At 39.4% G+C, this 19,680-nt stretch overlaps 2 protein-coding genes across 2 annotated transcripts; both read right to left on the bottom strand.

Moving 5' to 3' along the window:
- Positions 1-4,541: 4,541 nt before the first annotated feature.
- NUDT7 (nudix hydrolase 7) lies at positions 4,542-8,931 on the bottom strand. The gene is made up of 4 exons (XM_074913577.1): positions 8,868-8,931; positions 8,446-8,599; positions 7,325-7,483; positions 4,542-5,396 (listed from the first exon to the last, which is right to left on the bottom strand). The coding sequence occupies exons 1-4, from the start codon at positions 8,900-8,902 to the stop codon at positions 5,013-5,015; spliced, it is 732 nt and encodes a 243-aa protein (XP_074769678.1). The 5' UTR covers positions 8,903-8,931; the 3' UTR covers positions 4,542-5,012.
- Positions 8,932-9,963: 1,032 nt separating this feature from the next.
- Positions 9,964-19,142, bottom strand: LOC141963745 (hypoxanthine-guanine phosphoribosyltransferase-like). The gene is made up of 9 exons (XM_074913354.1): positions 18,977-19,142; positions 15,673-15,779; positions 14,999-15,182; positions 14,058-14,120; positions 13,517-13,534; positions 13,206-13,288; positions 12,130-12,176; positions 11,366-11,442; positions 9,964-10,413 (listed from the first exon to the last, which is right to left on the bottom strand). Exons 1-9 carry the CDS (start codon positions 18,992-18,994, stop codon positions 10,366-10,368), a joined length of 645 nt encoding a protein of 214 aa, XP_074769455.1. The 5' UTR covers positions 18,995-19,142; the 3' UTR covers positions 9,964-10,365.
- Positions 19,143-19,680: the final 538 nt, after the last annotated feature.

Raw genomic sequence — 19,680 nt, 5'->3', positions numbered from 1 at the left:
AAAGTATAGAAATGTTAAATGCTGAATCACTGCAGAGTAGCTAAAAGAATGACTAACTCACGTTAAATGGTATGCCATTTATTTTTAGTTAATTTTATATCATATCAGTAATTTCCTTGTTCCGACACAAGCCTTTGCACTCATTTTATTGTCACGCTAGCATCACTTATCCCATAGAATGGAATCTGGAATATATTTTTAATACCTTTTTTCAACTGAGCAATGGCCTTAATGATCAGTTTGTAAGAAAAAGTGCAAAGAGTAAATACATATGCATAAAAGACTTTTTCAGATTGGAAGTTATATTAACATACCATACTTAAAACAAACAAGGCAAAAATGCATTTGCAATCAATAATTCCAGTAACGGAGTCCTTTAAAATCACCACATTCAAAATAAAAGTAGAAAAAGATCTATTTTAATAATATTCAGGTATAACACAGGAATAGTAAGAGAGAACATGGGGACATCCAGGTCTCAGCAAGCGCTTTGTTACATGACTTTGAAGACAGATCTGAAAAGGAACTAAGGCACTGTAACACCGCAGTGTCAAACTGCAAAAGCACCTGGCCCACTGAACAGAAAACTGGGCCTTTTATAGATGCTTCAACTTCTGTGTACAATAGAAGGGCGGACTCGTTGTCCTAGGCTGGGAACCAGTTTAAGGGCAGAATACAGCATTTTCCAATAGGAAATTCTCAGAACAGCACATTTGCTAGATCTTTTCCCTTTTAAGTTTACACAGCTTCCCTGCAATCCAAGGCCCAGGAAAAGATTCATCTCCCTGGAGGATCTGCCTTTTCAAGAGTTTGATCTCACACAAACAAGGCACAGTCACGCTCTCCTTTTAAAAACATGAGGTGCAGAGGAGCTGCAACTTCCCTTTAATGCACTATTTAACTACACAGGGCACTTACCCAGGAGGAGTGAGGGTTACACACTTTCAGTTCTCTCATACTTTAGAGGCAGTATCCTGAAAAATGCCTGTATCTCCAGACTTCATGATACTCTGCTTGGAGCACTCTCCCCTCCTTACCTCCTGAAGGTAGGAAAGAGACTACAAACATGACACGGATTGATTCAGAGGGCTGCCCAGGTTGTTGGAGGGAGTCGTGTTCTAGTTTCTGCCTCAGGAACTGTGGAAGAATTTTATCTGCGGATTGCCCAAGGAAACAATTTCCCATTAGTAAATGTGGGACTTGCAGAATTGCAGTTTTAGTAACAAGCACTTAAATTTCTTTCTATTCTTTTTGTGCTCAGAGGAGGTTCGGGGGCACTCAAATCCCAGATGGATATCTAAATAAAGAATGAGTCTTTTGAGTTAAGAAAGTACTTCCCAAATTTCAAAACTAATGGCAATAAAATCATGTAGGATGCCTAATATGAAGCATGAAGCCCCAGTGGTTTTACTGCAAATCACTCAAGGATTTTTGGTTGGACCTCCGTAAGTTCTGTTTTTCCACTAGTTCAGATGGTCGATTTTGTTCAAAAACCGACAAGATTTGCATTTGCTAATGAAGCAATAGCTGTAACTGTTGTTGCTGCCCTTATAGTTCCACACAATAATGTTTGAAAAAAGAGAAATAAAAACAAACTGAGGTTTGAATTTGTACAACTTGTACAATTTCTGTGCCAGATCTGGTTGAGAGATGTAGAAAAAAAAAGTCTGCTGGGAACAGAGGAGATGGTAAGTTAGTAATTATGTCTCTTGGTACCTGTTTTATTTACTAATCAAAGGTCTAATTGCTTTGCTCTATTTTAATTAACAATGTTCTTGTTTTAATTAGTTACTTTTTCTGCATATATTAGCATTGAGAGAAACCACCGAGGATATGAATAATATAACAGAGTTTAAAGTTAAGCTTTAAAAAATGTTTTAACAATTTCACAAGTGTTTAATAATGAAAAATAAAGCTTTTCATCATAAATGTGGCTACTACTAGGATTTCATTGTAGCCAAAAAAAAAAGGTCTTTTTTTTTTCATTTTACTTAAAAAGTCAACTGATAGCAAATATAATTAACACAGGTGCCAAAAGAGCTAATGCAGGAATATGAAAGGTTTGATGGTGTTTAGATACACTACAATGTTGAGGCTGGCCAAATCTTTTGAAATGTCCCAGTGCGACAGCCGTTTTCTTAAGAACCAGTCTCAACATTATTAGCAATTATCTTTGAAACTTAGGGAACTTTATCTTCTTCCCTTACAGAGGCTGGGAAAAGGCAAACAGTCCCCTATGAAAGAACTGGAGAACTCATACAAGTTGTTCCAATTCTTGGGAAGGTATCAGAACAAATAACCTTTATGGAAGTGCTTTAATTAACAAGGACATATGTAGCAACCACTGTCTTCTTCCTATGAACTGTTTTTGACAAATGGGTTTTACTTCCTCTGTAGGGCAGGTAACAGGTTTGGTGTATAAAGGACAACTATAAAACCTCAAGTTTTGGATATAAGCCCTGCTTAATGTTCCTGTGTGCAATCTTAGAAGGGTTATGAAACTAACAGTACTGTTACACAGCTGGTTACAAAACCACACGCGGTAGTTAGCAGTCACTGTCAAAGTAGCAATTACCAATTGAGATTCTGCGGAGGCCTGCTCTGAGTGTGCTTACTCTAAATCGTAAATGAAACAGAAAATATATTCATTAAACCTGAGGATAACAGCAAACTGGAAATGTCTGAAAAACACGGTAGTAGATCATTACAATTAGTTTTGAAAAAATTAGGTTGTAATTCAGTAAGGACAAATGTAAAGTGCTACATTTGGTAGCAATAATCAACTGTTCAAATACAGAATGCAATAAATACAAACACAGGAACAACTGGCAGTGTTTTCAGAAAATGATGAGGCAACTTTAGTGGAAGAAGTGGAATATGAGTCAGTATTACCATGCTGCTTCAAAAGAAGCAATCACGATGGGATATATAAAGAGGAGCTGTGAACTAATCCTGTCCTTTCCAACTCAAATAAATGGTTAACTAACACACATGACCTGATTTGATGATCACATATTTGATAGGGGGGGAAAATTGAGGAGGAAGGTTCACTGAAGATTCTGGAAAGCAACAAAAATGACAAGAGATGTCTAGAAAATGCAACTGATAAAAAAACCTTAGGGAATCTGACCGTTAAGTCTAAAGATGCCTTAGGAAGACGCAGTGATGTTGTTTTCAGGAGTGCAGAAAGTATCGAAGGGAACGAGGTGTTCACCATTCTGCTATGGACAGGAAAGGAGTAACTGTTCCTTGCTACAAATAAAAACTTTGCAGAGTGCCCAGAGAAGCTTAAGAAAAAATTAGATATTGATCAGAATATCATGCATCTAATTCCACCTTTAGGTGGCAGGAGATTAGGCTAATTCTTGAGGCCTTTTCCAACCCAGTATTCTGATGGACAATCTCGTACTTCTTTAACGCTGCAGCACAAAGAATATTCCATGCAGAATACTGTAGTAGAATACCTACCCCTGAATTACCTCTAAAAAGAGACAATAAGTATTGCACAGTTGTAGCAGGGAGATGAGGCAAAGGAAAACTCAACCCTTGCAAGATTTGCAGATTTTAGCCTTGCTTTGTTTTGGTACACTTGTCAGCTGAGTGACACTCCAGCATCTTTCTCTTCTTCAGTAAAGGTCGTGCTGCAGTTACCAACCGAACACAAGCTGCCTGAGTGCTACTGTCCTATCACAGCAGCTAAACAATGTTATAGATGCAGTTATGGGAAGCTAAAAAAATATCTCAGAACTGGGTTTCCTAGAAAATCATAACTGGTTATTCAAGCCATACTTTGGAAACACTTATTCATAAAAAGGATGCATTTTGCTAAAGTCACAGACAATTTCAAGTGTACTACAAAAGCTTCTTAATGTAAAAATCTGACTTCTGCCCAATTACAGCACAGTTCACAAGCATTGCCAGCAACTTTTTCTGTAATGCTTGTATCTGTTAGTGAATAGAGTGGGGGAACACAAAGTGCCAACACCCAGAAGAACAACTGAGTTGTTTTCTTCGTTTTATTCAGGACTAGCACTAAGGCACCTGATTCTGAAGGACACTGAATGCTTTCAACTCGCACTTGTTACTCAAAGATCCCCTTTTTAAGGACTGGTAATGTGTTTATTTGCAAACTGCATCTCAAAGCCTATGCTGATGGTACTTTTAAAAACTTAACCATTTGGCAGTGAAGATCATTACCACTATGAATAAGCTTCACCAGCAGTGAGGAAACGCAGCACAAAGCACAGCACATGTCTGACACTGCCAGGGTGGCTGGGAAAGGCTCAACTACAGGTCAGCATTAATCCTCATGAATACTCAACTCCACTTTCCTTAAGAAAAGGAAACTCCCTCTAGCAGGTGAGTGATGCTAACAAGATGCTGAGGAGCAAAGTTCATCACTGTTGCCTGTATACCAAGTTTTCCATAGCCTGCAGAATTTCCCTGTGAGAAACGTTAAACTGAGCAAGAGTAATAAAATTCATTAAACTTCCCTCTTCCCTCCACAAGCCCAACCAAAACAAGACTGTGAAAGCACTTGCCACCTTTTACATTTTTATTGTGCGTTTGATAAGTGCTTTGAAGATACAAGACTGTACGGATTATGTTATCCACACGTAGTATGCCACACAGTAAGAGACAGACCCCAAAAAATTTTCATATTCTAATTCAAACAGACAAAAATTAAATAAAACAGTATTACCTCATTATACAGAGAAGTAAACCACAGAAAGTGTCTTAGATCACACAAAACAAAGGCAGAAACTGAAACAGATCCTCCAAAACTTATATTAAGTCCATCAAAAATACCATGTGCTTTTGGCAGCTCTAAAACAGATTAAAAATTATATGAAGCTAGTTAGGGCTTGTCAACTTAAAAATATTAATAAATTTTAATAAGTTCCCAATTCAGAAGAAATTGAAGTGTGAAATTCAATAACATTTTAGGTACAGAGGGAATAAACAAAACCCTTTCTGCTCCTTCAATATAAACTCAGTGCCAGACCAGTCTGTCACAGGTTACTCTTCTTTCTTTCATGTAAGGATGCATATAAATTCCAGAAGTTATTCTCAGCAGATGAAAGTAAGTTGTCAAGATCATAATCAACTTCATAGGTGGGTCTCTCTCCAAAAATTACAAGAGCAAGAAGTACAGCAAAGTGTGCAGTAAGTCCCCATATCCTGAATGACATTTTATGTTCCTGGTCATCATATGTAAAACAGTGCACCCAACTTAAGGAACCAGATGAGCTTTTATAAGGCAAGGTCTTGTAATGTAAGGGCTTGATGAAGTACTCCAACGGCACAACAAAAACATTGCTCACTTCATCTGGATTAGGAGTAGCCTGGAATGTATCCTCTATAAATCCTACAACTGGTGTCACCAAGTGATTCATCTAAAATAAAAAAAACCCAAAAAACCAAAAACCCCAAACACTAAGTTTGTACCAGTTAAAAGAATGTTCTTTATTTTAAAAACTCTTCAGATGTTAGAATACAAGAAACCTATTAAATATTCTTAACTGTAATGCAGTGAGTCTCTCTAATGGCAAGATATTTATATTTGATCTTAAATATATTTTAATCAATCTTGAATTTTCTTTTTATAGTTGTTAAATGTGATTTTACTAATATTCTGTTCATCCTGTATAATCATATAGAAGTTAAAAAGGTTTGTCAATCAGCTACAGAAATAAAAAACATGCATGCTCTCTCACAAGTCTTCCTTATTTATTTTGGTAAGTTCTGATTTTAATTCAGATTTTCCAAATCATTTATGCTTTATCTTATCTCTGTATCAAATTGCCTAGGATACTGGCATTTCCCTAGCATATAGTAATATTTTCCTATAGATACAGAAATATGATAAATTTATGTTTAGCTATAAAATATATACACTTTTTGGAACTGCTCATTTCTGGACATTTTTATTTTCCATAGGGAGATTCCATAGGGAGGCACAAATTCCTTCCACAGGGAGGCACAAATCTATTGAAATAGTAACTTCCATAAAGAGGACACCAAAATTCTTTAGGATATGTTGCTCGTTCTATTTATTCATACCAACAAAGCATCACTGTTCAACAGAAAGCAGTAACAGCAAAACTCAACATTTGTGCTATTTGATGCAAGTCTGGAAAGGTTCCATCCAAGTCTGAAACACTTGGAATGTACGTACAGAGAAGACAAAGTAGAATCCAACAGGTAAAATTTTTGCGGTCCATGACCACATGATCTTTTTTATTGACTGAGGCAATCTGCTGGAAAACACTGAGAAGAGTTATAAAAATTAAATTGATTCTTTTTACATATAGCCTCTGAACTATGTGGTTTTAATGTTATCTGTGCAGAAATTATAATTTAAGAAATAATTCTGAAATACAATTTTAAAACTAGTTCTTTTGGGTTTTTAATGGGGAAGGGTGTTGCTAATAGCAAGGGGCTAACATACAAAAACCAGCAATGGGCATATTAATAAAAATAAACCATTATCTGAAGAATAAAAATAGTCTTTTTAAACAATAATCCCTCTGTACTATAGGAAAACTGATCCTATGTGTCACTGAATATTGTTATTGAGGTTGGCTGCCTGTTAATTTACAGTGACACTCCAAAGACACCTCCAGAAGAGAAGTCTCCTTGCTAGAGTTTCACGCCGAATCACAGGTCACATAACCTCCAGAAGACCCTTTCCACCCGAATTCACCCTGCTTTGAGCAGGATATTCAATGAGAAAACTTTGAGGTTCCATCAAGCTGCTGAGGGCCTTGTCTGGATGAGTTCTGTGTATCTCCAAGAACAGACATTATACAACCTGCCAGGAAAACCTGAGCCAGTGTTTGGCTAACTTCAGGGTAAAGAGTGTATTTCTTGCATCTCATCAAAATTCCACTTGTTGGTGCTTGTGCCCATTGTCTCAAGAAGAGTCTGGCATCATCTTTCTTACAACCACCAAGAAGGTACCTGAAGAGAGCAACTAGATCCCCTGCTAGCTTCCTCTGCTCAGCCTCTCCTCATAATCCCTGTGCTCCAGCCCCCTTACTCCCTTTGTGGCTCTCTGCTAAACTCTCACCAGTTAACCACCACTGTCTTTCTGGTACTCCAGTGTGTCCACAACTGGCCATGGTACACCAAATGTGGTCTCACAAATACCAAACACAGAGCAGGAATCTCCTCCCTTCGCTCCGTCGGTATCACAGGCTGCGCAGTTTAAAAAGTGGTCATCTGCAGTTATAGGTCTGAAAAGTCATTATCAATCTTACAAAAGAAAATAGCCAAATCTTATTTTCTAGTGATATGCTGACTTACTCAGTTTACTGCTTACTTTATCAATTCCAGGCACAAGCCTACAGATGACTTCCACCTCCTCTGGCTGGAGTCCCACTTCTTCTTTAGCTTCTCGGAGAGCAGTATCTATTTCATCTTTATCAGTTGCTTCCCTTTTACCTCCTGGAAAACACACTTGCCCTGGTGATCGTCTCAGCTAGAATTTAAAGGAGAGATTGTTAAATATAACACGTTTTATATTTCTTCTTGGATCCATACAGGCACTTGTTCACACCGCAGAATCACTTTATGTTTCTTTCCAGTCAAAGAAGCTGTAAATGGTGGTTAAGAAGTTTCTCCAGATCAGAAGAAATTCTTGCCTTACCAAGAATCACACGAGACAGTTGGGCCCACACCCAGCTGATCCATAAACACTATCAGAAATACACATATCACTTCCACAGTATTGTGTAATTCCTACTACACACTCTTCTTCAGTACTTCAAAATTTATGTATTTTATCATTTTGCTTGCAGAAGAGATGGACAGATGAATCTAGACAACTCGATTAGCGAGATTAAAATACTCAAGGTAAGAGCAAGAGCTTCCAAAATACACATTTAAATAATGTACCTTTGAGTACGTTATAGTAATAGGCTTATGCATCGAAGATCTGTAAAAAGCCATTTAGTTAGTTTATCATCTAAGTAACTGGAATTACTAGGGTTCTAAAATTTCTAAAAGACCCTGAAAAACTTTTCCAGCCTCGGAAAAACAGATAAGTAAATAATTTCTGAATACAGGCAGTTGGTTGGGGGCAGGGGGGTGGGTGGGGGGATGGAAAACAAGAGTTGTTAAAGAAAACAAAGTGCTGTCAGAAGGGTTCTGGGGAACGAGTTGTTGCTTTTCCTTTCATGTACAATAAATATTAAATACAGGTTAAAAGGCCACATTAACACAAGCTGCACTGCACTGTCAGCTTTCTTAAGTCTCAGTATGCAATTAAAAATCTCCCTTCCTGATCTGGAAATCATCTCCCCCTGTCGCAGGTTTCTGGGCATCCGGCATTCTTCTGGCGTGTGAATGCCTGACTCGTCGGTGTGTAACAACAGCTGCTGGTGGCCCGGGCACGCTGCCCGGGCTGCGGCCGAGGAGCGGGCCCTGCGCCCTGCCACCCACCTGCATGGACCTGACGGTGAGCAGGAGGTGCAGCCTCCCCCCCCTCATCACCAGCGGCAGGAGGACGGAGGCTTTGGGCAGCGGCAAGCGGGAGAACCTGTCCCCAACGTCGAACTCCCTCAGGCGGAGCCTGGCTTTCTCTTTTAAACTCTTTCTGGAAGCAAACAGAGAGGAGGCGCCGTGACATCCCGCCGCGGTGCCCAGCTCCGCGCCGGCCGGGACAGGTGTGTTCCCCTCAGGGCCCCCCGGCAGGGCGCGGGGCCGGCCCCACAGGGGCGCTACCGGCACCGCCGTCCCCTCCCGCCAGGCCCAGGGCGCTCTCTCCCCTCTGCCGCCTGCCTTCCGCAGCTGCCGAGGAGAGCGGGGGCTGCGGCGGGGCAGCACCCACGGGCAGCGGAGGAGGACCCAGGGACGACCACTACCTTTCCAGCTCACCCTCCCGCTCCGCGCCCGCCATCTTTAGCACTCCTGAGCCGAGAACGGACTTTCCCCTTCCTCTTCCCTCCCGCCCCCCCACCCGTGACCGACGGTCAGTTTCTCCAATCAACACGCGAGATCGCCGGGTTCCGCCTTCTGATTGGCGGCGGTCAGGGCACGCCCCCCAGGACGGCTGCGGGCGGTTTCCCGCTCCTGGGCGGGCGTCACGCGGCGCTGAGGCGGCGCGGCGGCGAGGGCGGGCCCGGCCCCGCCACCACGGTCATTTCCCCGGGCGACGCTTACCCGGAGAAGGGCGGCGTTAGCTGCCGGCCGTCCTCGCTCCAGCTGGCAGGAGCAGAAACCCGCGGGGCGGCTTGACATCGCACCTCGCCAGCGGCGTCCGTGGCCCGCCCTCAGAGGGGCAGAGGCGGCAGCGGCCGCGAGCGGGTGGCGCTGGGCTCCAGAGTGAGCTTTTAGGTAAAAGTTCCCCTTCGTACAGGCACGAGCGTGTTCAGGGGCGGGTAACAGGACACATCACAGCCTCCGGCTCTCAGGGCTCTAGAAAACACCATCACGGACCCGTCACAGCCTGGGCAGAGCTTAGCCCAGGGCTTAAAAGCTAAAGGACATCAGCGGGCCCCGCTGAACACAGACACCTAGCTCAGGACTCTTAATTCACAGCGGGGAAAAGACCTGCCAAGGTCTCAGCTTATTTTAATCGTATAGTACACGTAGGAAACAACGAGGTGTCAAGAGTGCCTCAAGCTTGGGGCAGATTTCTGAGTGGTAGAATTTAGCTTCCAGTTCTCATTTGAGACAGACAAGTAGCAGAAGTAATTTCCTGCTATAACAGTTTATCATCTAGCCTTAACAGCTAGTAATCAGCGTTACCTGCGTTTCAACTAACACCACACTGGTAGAATCAAGACAGTCCCTCAAAAGACAACACCCCAGGTTACATGGAAGGTGTAAGAACTAATTGCAATGTAGTTACCTTATTGCTTACTTCTTTTTTCCATTATATTATGCTAAAGAACCAAATGTGTTTTCCATATAGTGTGCACCTTGTATAGTTGACTTAATTAACAAGTCCTTAAATGCTTATTTGTTACATAAAACGTGTATATATTTACACACACAAGCTCACAAGTAAAAATAAGTGCAGTTTATATACAATACACATAATGTGTTACTTCATATGGTAAATGAAAACCCAGATGTAATTACATACACATGTACATGTCCTGGCTGTGGCCCCTGTGATTCCAGCAGAATATAATATCCAGTTTATGGCCAGTGTTCTGTTCAGGTTTCAGTGAAACTTAAACAGAACTCATCCACATTTAAGGTGTTTTACATAATCATTATAGGAAAAAAATACATAGAATAGTATCTTCAGAAAGTGTAGTTCTTCAGTGAAAAGAGTACAATTAGTAGATTACTTATTATTGATCTATACAGCTGCACATGCCACAGAACTGTTGTTCCAGAAGACTGATATTATCAGATTCTGTATTTCTCTTTGGCTTTCTCTTTCAGAATGCAGATGTGCTAAAACAAAAAATAAAAATACACCTTTAGTCAATCTTTTCTTTCAAAGAAAATGTAAGAATGATTTTCAGTTGTATTCCTAGCACTGTAAGGAAAACACACCAGAACAGTAACCTTTGCAAGTCTGGTTGCAAGTTTACTACTTGCAGTAAAATTGAGATGTTAATATTGCTTCCAAGCTCATCTGTAATTTATAGATTTGTACATTCTAAAGAGGTCAGGTTTGTTCAGTTATTGCATTCTTCATATTGCTTTGCAATAGCATAGATGCAGTGTGTGTCTTAAACCAGTTCTGTTAGACAAACCAGTTCTGTTAGTCTTGCTAAAAAGACTTTCAAGTGAAAAGCTTTTCCACTTAACCAGAATTAAGAAAGTACTTTTGAAAATTAAGGAGGAAAAAAAAAAAGGTATCAGCTCTTTCTATCAGTTATGCTCTTTCCAACTCTACTATTCAGTGCTCCCTAAGGAGACTAATGGAGCAAATGAAAAAAGATCTTGATGGACGTGTTATACAGTGTAGGAAAAACCTTCACACACAGTCCACACACGGCCATCTTAAAGACTTGACTACAAAAGGGCAACACTGGATTTCATTAAGACAGGCAAACATTAAATTAAAGCCAAATTACAAGTTACTTTCTTTTCAGATGGGGCCCACAGATTGTATGCTGCCAACCGCCCTGGAGGATTCAGAATTGTACAGCATGGCTGGGCCACAAGGCTTGTGGCATAGATTCATAAGAAGTAAGGCATAAAGAATTTCTTATGCATTTACACTGAATTATCAGCTTGGCACGTTAATAATGCTTTTGCCCTTTTAATGGAAGTTTCTAGTCAGATTTTTAAGTTTTGCCAATTGTTGAAAAGCTCCAAGTATAAGCTAATATTTTTGCTGGTTACCTGTGGTAACAGTCACATATGTAACAGCCGAGGCACAGATGTATGTACTTACGTTTAGATCTCTGAAGTATTCATTATAATCAAGAGCATATCCAACCACAAATTTATCTGGAATTTCAAAGCCTATATCTGTAAGAAAATATAATTCTTTTTATACCTGGGTGGTGTAAATACCTTTTAAGTACACAGTTTGTATTCAACACATGCTTCAGCTATTCAAGAGTAATAGCTAACAAATACATCATCTTGCTTTCAAGGTACATCACATGCTTCTTTAAGAATCAAAGCCATAAATTGATGAAAAAGGTTAGAATCTATACCATTCCCATCAGTAGTAATACCATTCCATTTTAAGAGAATTCCTTTAAAAAAACAACAACAAAAAAAAGTATTTAAAATGTACTTATGATGTAGTCCTTGATGGGAGAGACAAGGAATGAGATTTTACTTGTGTAACAGTAAATGCACTGCAACTCAGTAGGGATTTTGAGTTTGAAAGCAAGGCAGGTTTAATGCAGGGTCAAAACAAAGGCGGTTTAGGGTCAAAGCCAAACAATACAAAGTTAAGGTTTGGTTCTCTTTTGGGGATCTGGTAACAAGTAGCCAAACCTGCACTCAGACCAACTGGGGGTGGGGGAAAGGTGGTGGTCGTGAGGTTTCATCATGGGATGGCTGGTCATCAGTTTACAAGTTTTTATGTATTTTCTCCCCATTTCTCTTAGCCTTCATGAAATTTATATGCTAGTTGTCAGACTTACTGCATGAAGTGAAATTACGAGCTCATATTTTGGACAACCAGAAAAACACAATACTTACAGTCTGGTCTGTAACCTGGACTTTGATGGGTCCTTTTAACAAGCAGGCTGTAAGGCAGAGCAGAGAAGGTTATGGTTTTTAAAATATGTCTTGTCTAAGCTATATACTTCCCTTCTCCCACTCCTCCCCATAAGCTTCTACAGTCATGCAGTTAAAACAATGAGATTATTGTAACAGAAAGAAGTAGTGTTCAGCTTTATAATTGAGGAAGAAGCGAAGGCGCTGATCTAGGTTCATTCTGAAGGTCAAACTGATTCTATTTTACATTTAGTTCTCTTCAGTTCTGTAAACCAAATCATTATTTTTTCATGTAGCAAGGTATCAGCAAACTAGAATAGCACAGACAGGTAAGCAAGTCCAAGTGACATGTAAAGATTTTAGCAGGGAGGGAGGGAGAAGAGGACAAGATGTACAACGTTACTATAATTTCTTTCACAAAGTCATATCTGTCCTTACTTTTACTGTGCACTTCTGAAGAAACAGAGAACCTCCTGGACTGTCGCTAGGAGGAGCATAACTGATACATAAAGCAAGAATCATTTTTTCAAAGCATGGCTATTACTTGACAGAGACAGGGATATTCCACAAAGAATTCCTTTTTAGAGATCATCTGAAAGCAGATCTAGAATGCCACTTGAAGTTGTCTGGCAAGTGCTGACAAACTCTTAGGTTCTGGAAAACCTATATGACTGAGGATATTGGGAAAACTTCTGAGTGTTGTCAATCTAGTATTGAGGCAACTGACAACATGTTAAGAAACCCATGGGAAGAGTTGAATTTTCTGCAGACATAAGGAAGTAAGAAACAGGGTATCTGTCAGACTTTACACAAAAATAGCCATTTCATTTTAACAGTAAAAGTGGTAGTGCATATGCTAATTTCCCAGTTTAATAAATACTTAGGTTTATTTTCACCAGCTGGGTGAGGATTGCTTCCTACTTTTACTTCCTCTTCTGACAAATTTCAAACCAAACCAAAAACCCCAAACACCCTCCAGTATACACTGACTATTCACCTAAATGGTTTTGCTATATCTTCTCATTACAGTGCATTAGTAAGTGGCCATATCATTATACCTTACAACTTTTACCATCTTTGGTTTGTTGTCTTTTAGTTTTGAAAGTAGTGCTTTCATTGTTCTTCCAGTCTCAATAACATCCTGAAAGAGGTTTAAAAAAAAAAAAAAAGAAATGATCCTCTAAGTCTGAAAGAAAAAACAGTCAGTGGATTAATTTAAAGCATTCAGCTTAATTTAAACCAGTTAGCAAACCTGGCAGCACAGTAACATAATTAATTGTTGTTTTGCATGCAATACATACTAACTTGAAGAATGGGGAGAAAGAAAGTCCATGTTGTTCCCTCCCCCCACACTCCAATCTTTACTTACCTCTACTACCAACACATTCTGGAGAAGATCATGTAGGGAGAGAAAGAAAAGAAAATATTTACATGGCAACATTCAGTGAGTTATTCACCCAGAAAAATTTGCACTACAAACTTCAGTTACATGTAGGTTGCGAATGATTTTCAAAGCAGCTTGTCACTTAACTACTTGCATTATTTTAGTGCTTTCTAAAGAGTCTAAGTATTTATGGAAGCATGAAATACTGTGAGAAAGTCACCTATGTCAGGTTTTATATACTATTCTATGTATAGGAATAACATTCTAGAACCATACTGCATGAGTCAGTTTGAGGTGGTTCATTTTGGGAGTTAGGGGATAAAACGTGGAACAGGATCTTTAGCAACATTCAGTACTGATCACGTTAATTTTCCCCTGAGATCAGTCAAAATTACTCACTGTTTGAAAGCATGGCATTTTAAACTAGTATTAAGTGGCTGTAAATATGTAGCCTCAAAATCTTAAGACAGACCAGAGACACAAGATCTGTTCTTTCCTTTTAGAAGCTGAGGATGCTAATTCATACCTTCCCATTTAGTGTAAACAGTTCTTCACCAACAATACTGATTTTTTCTGTAGGTGAATCATTCTAGGAGAAAGAAGAGAGGGAAGTCACATAAAAGATGCTCAAAAGTGTTATATATGTATGAACGATGTGCTGCTCTTGCTTTTCCTATCATATGTCACTTGCAACTTTACGCAGCACTCCTTCAGTAAAACAGCTTTTAAGTAGCTGAGAGCAAGAGGAGAGTGAAGTATCAGTGCAGACAGATGTTTGCATGGAACAACAGTACCTCCATGTTCATGGAATAGACACCATTGCTTTCAACTATTTTTGTTACTATAGATTTGTTTTGGAATTCCATGAAAAATTTTCAGGATATTGTAAACTGTCATATTTAGCATGGCATAAATTTTGATCAGTGCACAGGGCTCTAGCCTTCAAAGAGGGGAGAAAAACCAGAAGAAAATAGCATAAGTCATTGCTGTATAGTGGTTGTCTCAGGCCAGCTACTGTTGGTTCAGGAAAAAGGTACCTGTTCCCCACACACAGATTATGAAAACTAGTCTCTCCAATAAATAACAAAATAATGCAGACAGACAATAAGCAAGTTTCTTCTGCTAAGCTTCTCGCCATACTCCCTCCCACCAAAGGGTGCCATAGTAAAGACAGCACAGAACCTGTATGGAAGCTTTGGGCTGTAGAGGAGGATGTTGGAGACCTGACCCTGGCTTTGTCCTGTTAAGTGTTATCCTATATGATCATTCCAGTGAATACACAAGATCCATCTGATTGGTGGGGCAGATCAGTAAATGAGTTGCTCTTCAATATATAGTGAATTGGGTTGCTTTGAACAGGCTATATGCATGAACTCAATTTTTGTGGAGTTTTCATGTAAACTACCAGCATTCAGAACGTCAATCTACGGGGAGAATCAATTTTCCAAAGAACAGAAAGTTGCTTACACGGTAGCTTTTTATTCTAACAAAATCCACAGTAATAGGCACAGATTTATCACCATTTTGATTTAGTGCTTTTATATGGTCCAGCAAGTCAGCAAAGAATTTATAGCCTCCTTTAAGGACACAGAGTGCAACAATGTGATGGCTTCCCATATCTTGCATGATATCTCTAGCCAAACGTTCTGTCCTGGAAAGATAAAAAAACAAATCCGGTAAAGTGTTTATATCTATATCTATCTATCTATCTATCTATCTATCTATCTATCATATTTGTTTGTCCATATATTAAGCAACGTCCAAGTTAAAATGCTGATCTTGCTGTTAGGTTTTTATAACCAGCTAATTGTGACCACATTAAGACAAAGTTAATTATATATTTGAATTTCACAAGATGTTGCCTACTCCACTTGACATACTGTTGATTTAATCCATAGATCTAAACAATTCAGGGTAGGAAACCTTGAAGATATTTGAGACATCATGGAAACTTAACAGGGGTTGTAGAGGAATCCTCGCCTTAAAACTCCTCTTGAATTATACTTCAGAACACAAGTGTTGCAGCTGCAGGGTTTCCATGTTTCTCGTAGTCTATGCAGGGTAGGGCCTCAGTCTTTTTGTCTGGAGGGAAATGGATCATTGGTATCACTATCACTAATCTTTGTTATTTACCCTCATACCTGTCTAGGATGAGTCCATGGGGAATGAAGACTCTTTCTAGATCTTCTTCATAATGCTTAGGAATGCAAAATAGATTTTTGTTATAGCCACTTTCTTCATCTCTTATCTGCAAGTGAAAGGGAAATAGCTTTAAGAGTAAAAACAGAGCCATACAGGAAAAAACCTTCCAGTCTCTGATAATGCAGAAAAAAAAATAATAGACTCCTCTCCCCACACCCACCCCTACCCTCCCCCAATAATGTGTCAAAATAAAAATGTATCTGAGAGTTTTTGAACTTTCTGATAGGACAATTCACAATGTCTAATACATTCAGGAGCTAGTGTGCTTGTCTGTATGTGAATGGATAGATAACTGCTTTGCCCCAGTCACTATGAGAGAAGTTCTCAACCATCATCAACTCATAAAGAACCTCCTCTTGTATTCTCCATTTCCCCTTCTGCAGAGCACAGTAGCTTGCTCGTGTGCTAGACAAGCAAAAAATCAAAACATTTCTGGCAAATAGATTGGGATTACAGCTTGATCTCCAGTCAGCAGGTGACTTTGGGATGCTGCACTACCTTGACCATCATTTTCCATTGTGTAAAAGAGAAAACCATCTCCTAAGTGTGAATTCACAACTGAACTTTTGGCAGAGGTGAGCACGTACCAACCATCTCAGAGGACAGGGGAGATGACTTACCCAGAGGAGGAGCTTTGAGGTGGTAGTGGGAAGAGGAGAAGCTGCAGAGGGTGCCCACAGGTGGGAACCAGAGACCTGCTGAGCTGCATTTCAGCTCATGGTACTGTTTGCCCTGTTAGCAGGTTGCTCCTCAGCACAGCTGGGGAGAGGCCATAGCTGCTTCCCACAGATCAGGGCCTTAACCATTTTGCCATCAGGGTTTAGAATTACAGTTCTTTCTTCAGTATGCTGGCTCCAGGCTGTTGCACCCAGAAGTGTCTGGAGACTATTTAACTTCTAGACATCCATTTCAGCTTCTCTTCTGACTAGTCTTTTGGCCCCAAATAGATCAGTGTCTGGATTCTGCCACCCTTCAAGACCGTAATGGATGCTTTGGTCTTTGTTCATTTATGAAGCGGTGGTACAAAAGCAGGCAGGAAGAATTGAATAAGAGGGCTAATATGTAAGTATTAGAAATAAGACAAAACTCAAATTAGGCTGTCATATCTAATATTGCCCTGTTATTGTTAAAAAATACAGAACTAATCAAGGGAAAAATTCAAAACTAGCTTAAAGCTTCACTAGTGCAAAACAGGTTAACTGCACACCAGTTGCATTCAACCAAACTGGATACAGTGGATTGCTAATGGACAGCACAGAGCTATGAACTAGGCAGTAACAGCAGGAAGTATTGCTAACAAACAATTTAACACCTGTAAACTCTTAGACAGATGAATTGTTTTTAATTCTCCTTTTTTGGCATACGAGAGATGAGTGTTTAGGAATAAAGGAAAAATGGCCCATAGGGAACAGGAGTAGGTTATTACTAGCAAAACTCACAGCAGTCACAAAAGTGAAATAAACCAATTACTGCTGTTTATTTTAAATTGGCCATGAATATCCTACTTTATTTAAAGAGAAAACTAGAGAGGCCGCTGTTAACAAGAATTTCAAAGAACAGATTATAGTAGTACAAGGCAGTGCATATAGAGTCTCATCCTGGCTGAACTAACTGTATTCTGCAAGTACTCAAAATGGATAGGCCTTGATGTTTCAAGACTTACAGAACAGCCTTACAATTGAGCACTGTTTAGAGTGTCAGCAGTTCTGTTTTTTCTGGTTTAGTTACTACTGTTTTCGTGGCTGAAGTCAGCGAAGTGAAAGCTTAGGTGAAGGATTATTTTTAAATTAAGTTTGTTTGTGCTTTGTTCATCTTGGAAGAGATACTGGCAGTTACACTGATATCAGCTGTAGATGAGGCTAGACAGTAGCATCTGTGAGCAGGCTTAAATGCAGTGCAGAACTGCTTGTTGCTGTTTGAATGTTATATTAACCCTGTTAGCCAGTTTGAAATGGGCTAATTTCTGCCTGTGTGAGGTTGCTAGGGGTGACAGAGAGAATATACATACAGGATATGGGATTCTGTGATCCAGAAGCAGTGGACATAGCATAGGACATAATTAGGAGCACTGATCGAAGTTAAAAGATAGTGTTTATTTGAGACTACTGGAACATATAAGCATAATTTTCTTTTAGAGTTCAAAAAAGCACCTTTAAGGATAGTCACTGACATGATAAACAGTTTGAAAAGTGCTGTAGGGTGGGTTCTTTGTTTTGTTGTTGCTTTTTTTTTGGTTTTATTGCAAGTTCCCCATCTATTACATTCTGCATAACTGGAGGTTAAATGCAATGACTTCACTACCTACAATTTGAGAAGTTTTTCTTCTGCCCAGTCACAATACTGATTGCCATATTTAGGGGACTTCAGCCTTGCAATTTGCTTTTGTAGTTATGAATTGGGCTTTCATCTGCACAGAGAGCTCAAGTTCAGCCTTGTTGCCAATGAATTTAGCTTCCAGCTGCATTTGATGGGAGGCATCACAACTGGTTCAGCTCGAGCGAGGGATGAGTTTTGTCCATAGCTAGTCCAGCAGTGCAGTTTACCTTTTATTTCATTAACAACTATGCTCATTGAGACTATTTTGTGCAAACAATGTCTGCTACATTAATATTGTTTGTTGCTATGTGAAGCATTTTTCTAAGGTCTGCTGAAAGGTTCATGAAGAGAACCTTAAGGATTGCATCAGTTTGAGCACATCACCATAGCAACATGCTGCATATACCTTACAGGCTCATAAAAGAATTTATATCATGGCACATGCTAAATAATACAGTAGCATCCTCTTATAATAAGCAACCTACTAAACTATCACACAAAGTCATTAAATTTTTAAATCATGGGTTTATAACTTGAGGAATTGTTTAATTTAGATTCAGTCTCATCTGTTCATTTACTGATGGAGATTTTTGAGTTTAAAGGGGGGAAAACCAGAAGTAACTACAGCAACTTTTGCAATAGATTCATAAGTAAGAATTGTTTCATCAGCACAGAATGAAAGAATATGAATAAATGTATATTAAATTAAAATAAATAATGTCATAAATTTGAAAAAAAAAATGTCTGGTAAGTTGACTGTGTTCTGAAAGCCAGTTTTTCTCCTGGGTAAATATAAGAAACAAGGCCTTTCATTAGTCAGCATTTCTAATGTTCTACTATTTTTGCTGAAGCTAACCTCTTCCCCCGTACCCAAAGCTCCTTTCAATCCAATAAATAACCAAATACAAGTGCATTATGCTTTCTTACCTGCAGTCCACGAGCCATAATCTTACTTTGAACTATGCTATCGGAGAATGAGTTGGTATTATTACTGCAGTTTGTCTTGCTCTATTTTCATCTTGCAGTCAGATCATGACCTGCTTCTAAAAGGTCAGAACTGCCATCCTTCCTACAGGAAGTATTACTTCCTTCTGCTAATGCACTGACATCACAATCCCAGGTTCTTAAATAATCAGATTAACCAGAAATAAAATAGGCATGAGCCCTGCTGCAACCAATCAGAGTAAAGATATGGGGAACAAGGGAGATGCAAAAAGGAAGCTTATGAATCAAATTAGTGGGAAGGACTATGTGGTGGGTTTTTAATTGAAAACACAAAGCAGATATTTGATTGTAGCAGGTGATAATTCAGTGGTATGTGTAGAAGTTAATTTTATATACCAGTTTCTACCACAGTATTTGCATGTCCATTTTTGTGATAAAGTCCATATCTTTTCAAAATTGTGCTAATGTCAAAAAAACAGTATTTGAATAAACAAAGCCATATTTTTAAAGATGACTTGAAGCAGAGGTCTGCAGCGGTTGGGACATGGTGAACCCTGTCTGACATTCTTCCAGGTCATTCTTTGATAAAATGAGGGGTGTGATAGCTCCAGTAACATGCTTCACATCATTTATAATCAAATCGTGCTGACATTCACTGTAATCTGATTATTTTAGTGTACCGAACT

This window comes from Athene noctua, chromosome 9, assembly GCF_965140245.1.
Source record: "Athene noctua chromosome 9, bAthNoc1.hap1.1, whole genome shotgun sequence".
In the NCBI taxonomy this organism is placed as follows: Eukaryota; Metazoa; Chordata; class Aves; order Strigiformes; family Strigidae; genus Athene; species Athene noctua.
Note: the sequence above shows the minus strand (reverse complement) of the source record. Positions and strands in the feature narration are given on the sequence as shown.

What these genes read in the sequence shown, in the direction of transcription:
- NUDT7 (XM_074913577.1), bottom strand. Translation starts at nt 8,902, where the DNA reads ATGGCGGGCGCGGAGCGGGAGGGTGAGCTGGAAAG. An exon ending in CGGGAGGGTGAGCTGGAAAG is followed by an intron (nt 8,600 to 8,867) that starts GTAGTGGTCGTC and finishes GTTTGCTTCCAG; the next exon opens with AAAGAGTTTAAAAGAGAAAG. An exon ending in TTGTGCCTGGAATTGATAAA is followed by an intron (nt 5,397 to 7,324) that starts GTAAGCAGTAAA and finishes TTTTTATTTTAG; the next exon opens with ATGAATCACTTGGTGACACC.
- LOC141963745 (XM_074913354.1), bottom strand. An exon ending in CATGGACTCATCCTAGACAG is followed by an intron (nt 15,183 to 15,672) that starts GTATGAGGGTAA and finishes TTATCTTTCCAG; the next exon opens with GACAGAACGTTTGGCTAGAG. An exon ending in TCCAGGTTACAGACCAGACT is followed by an intron (nt 11,443 to 12,129) that starts GTAAGTATTGTG and finishes ATTTTCTTACAG; the next exon opens with ATATAGGCTTTGAAATTCCA.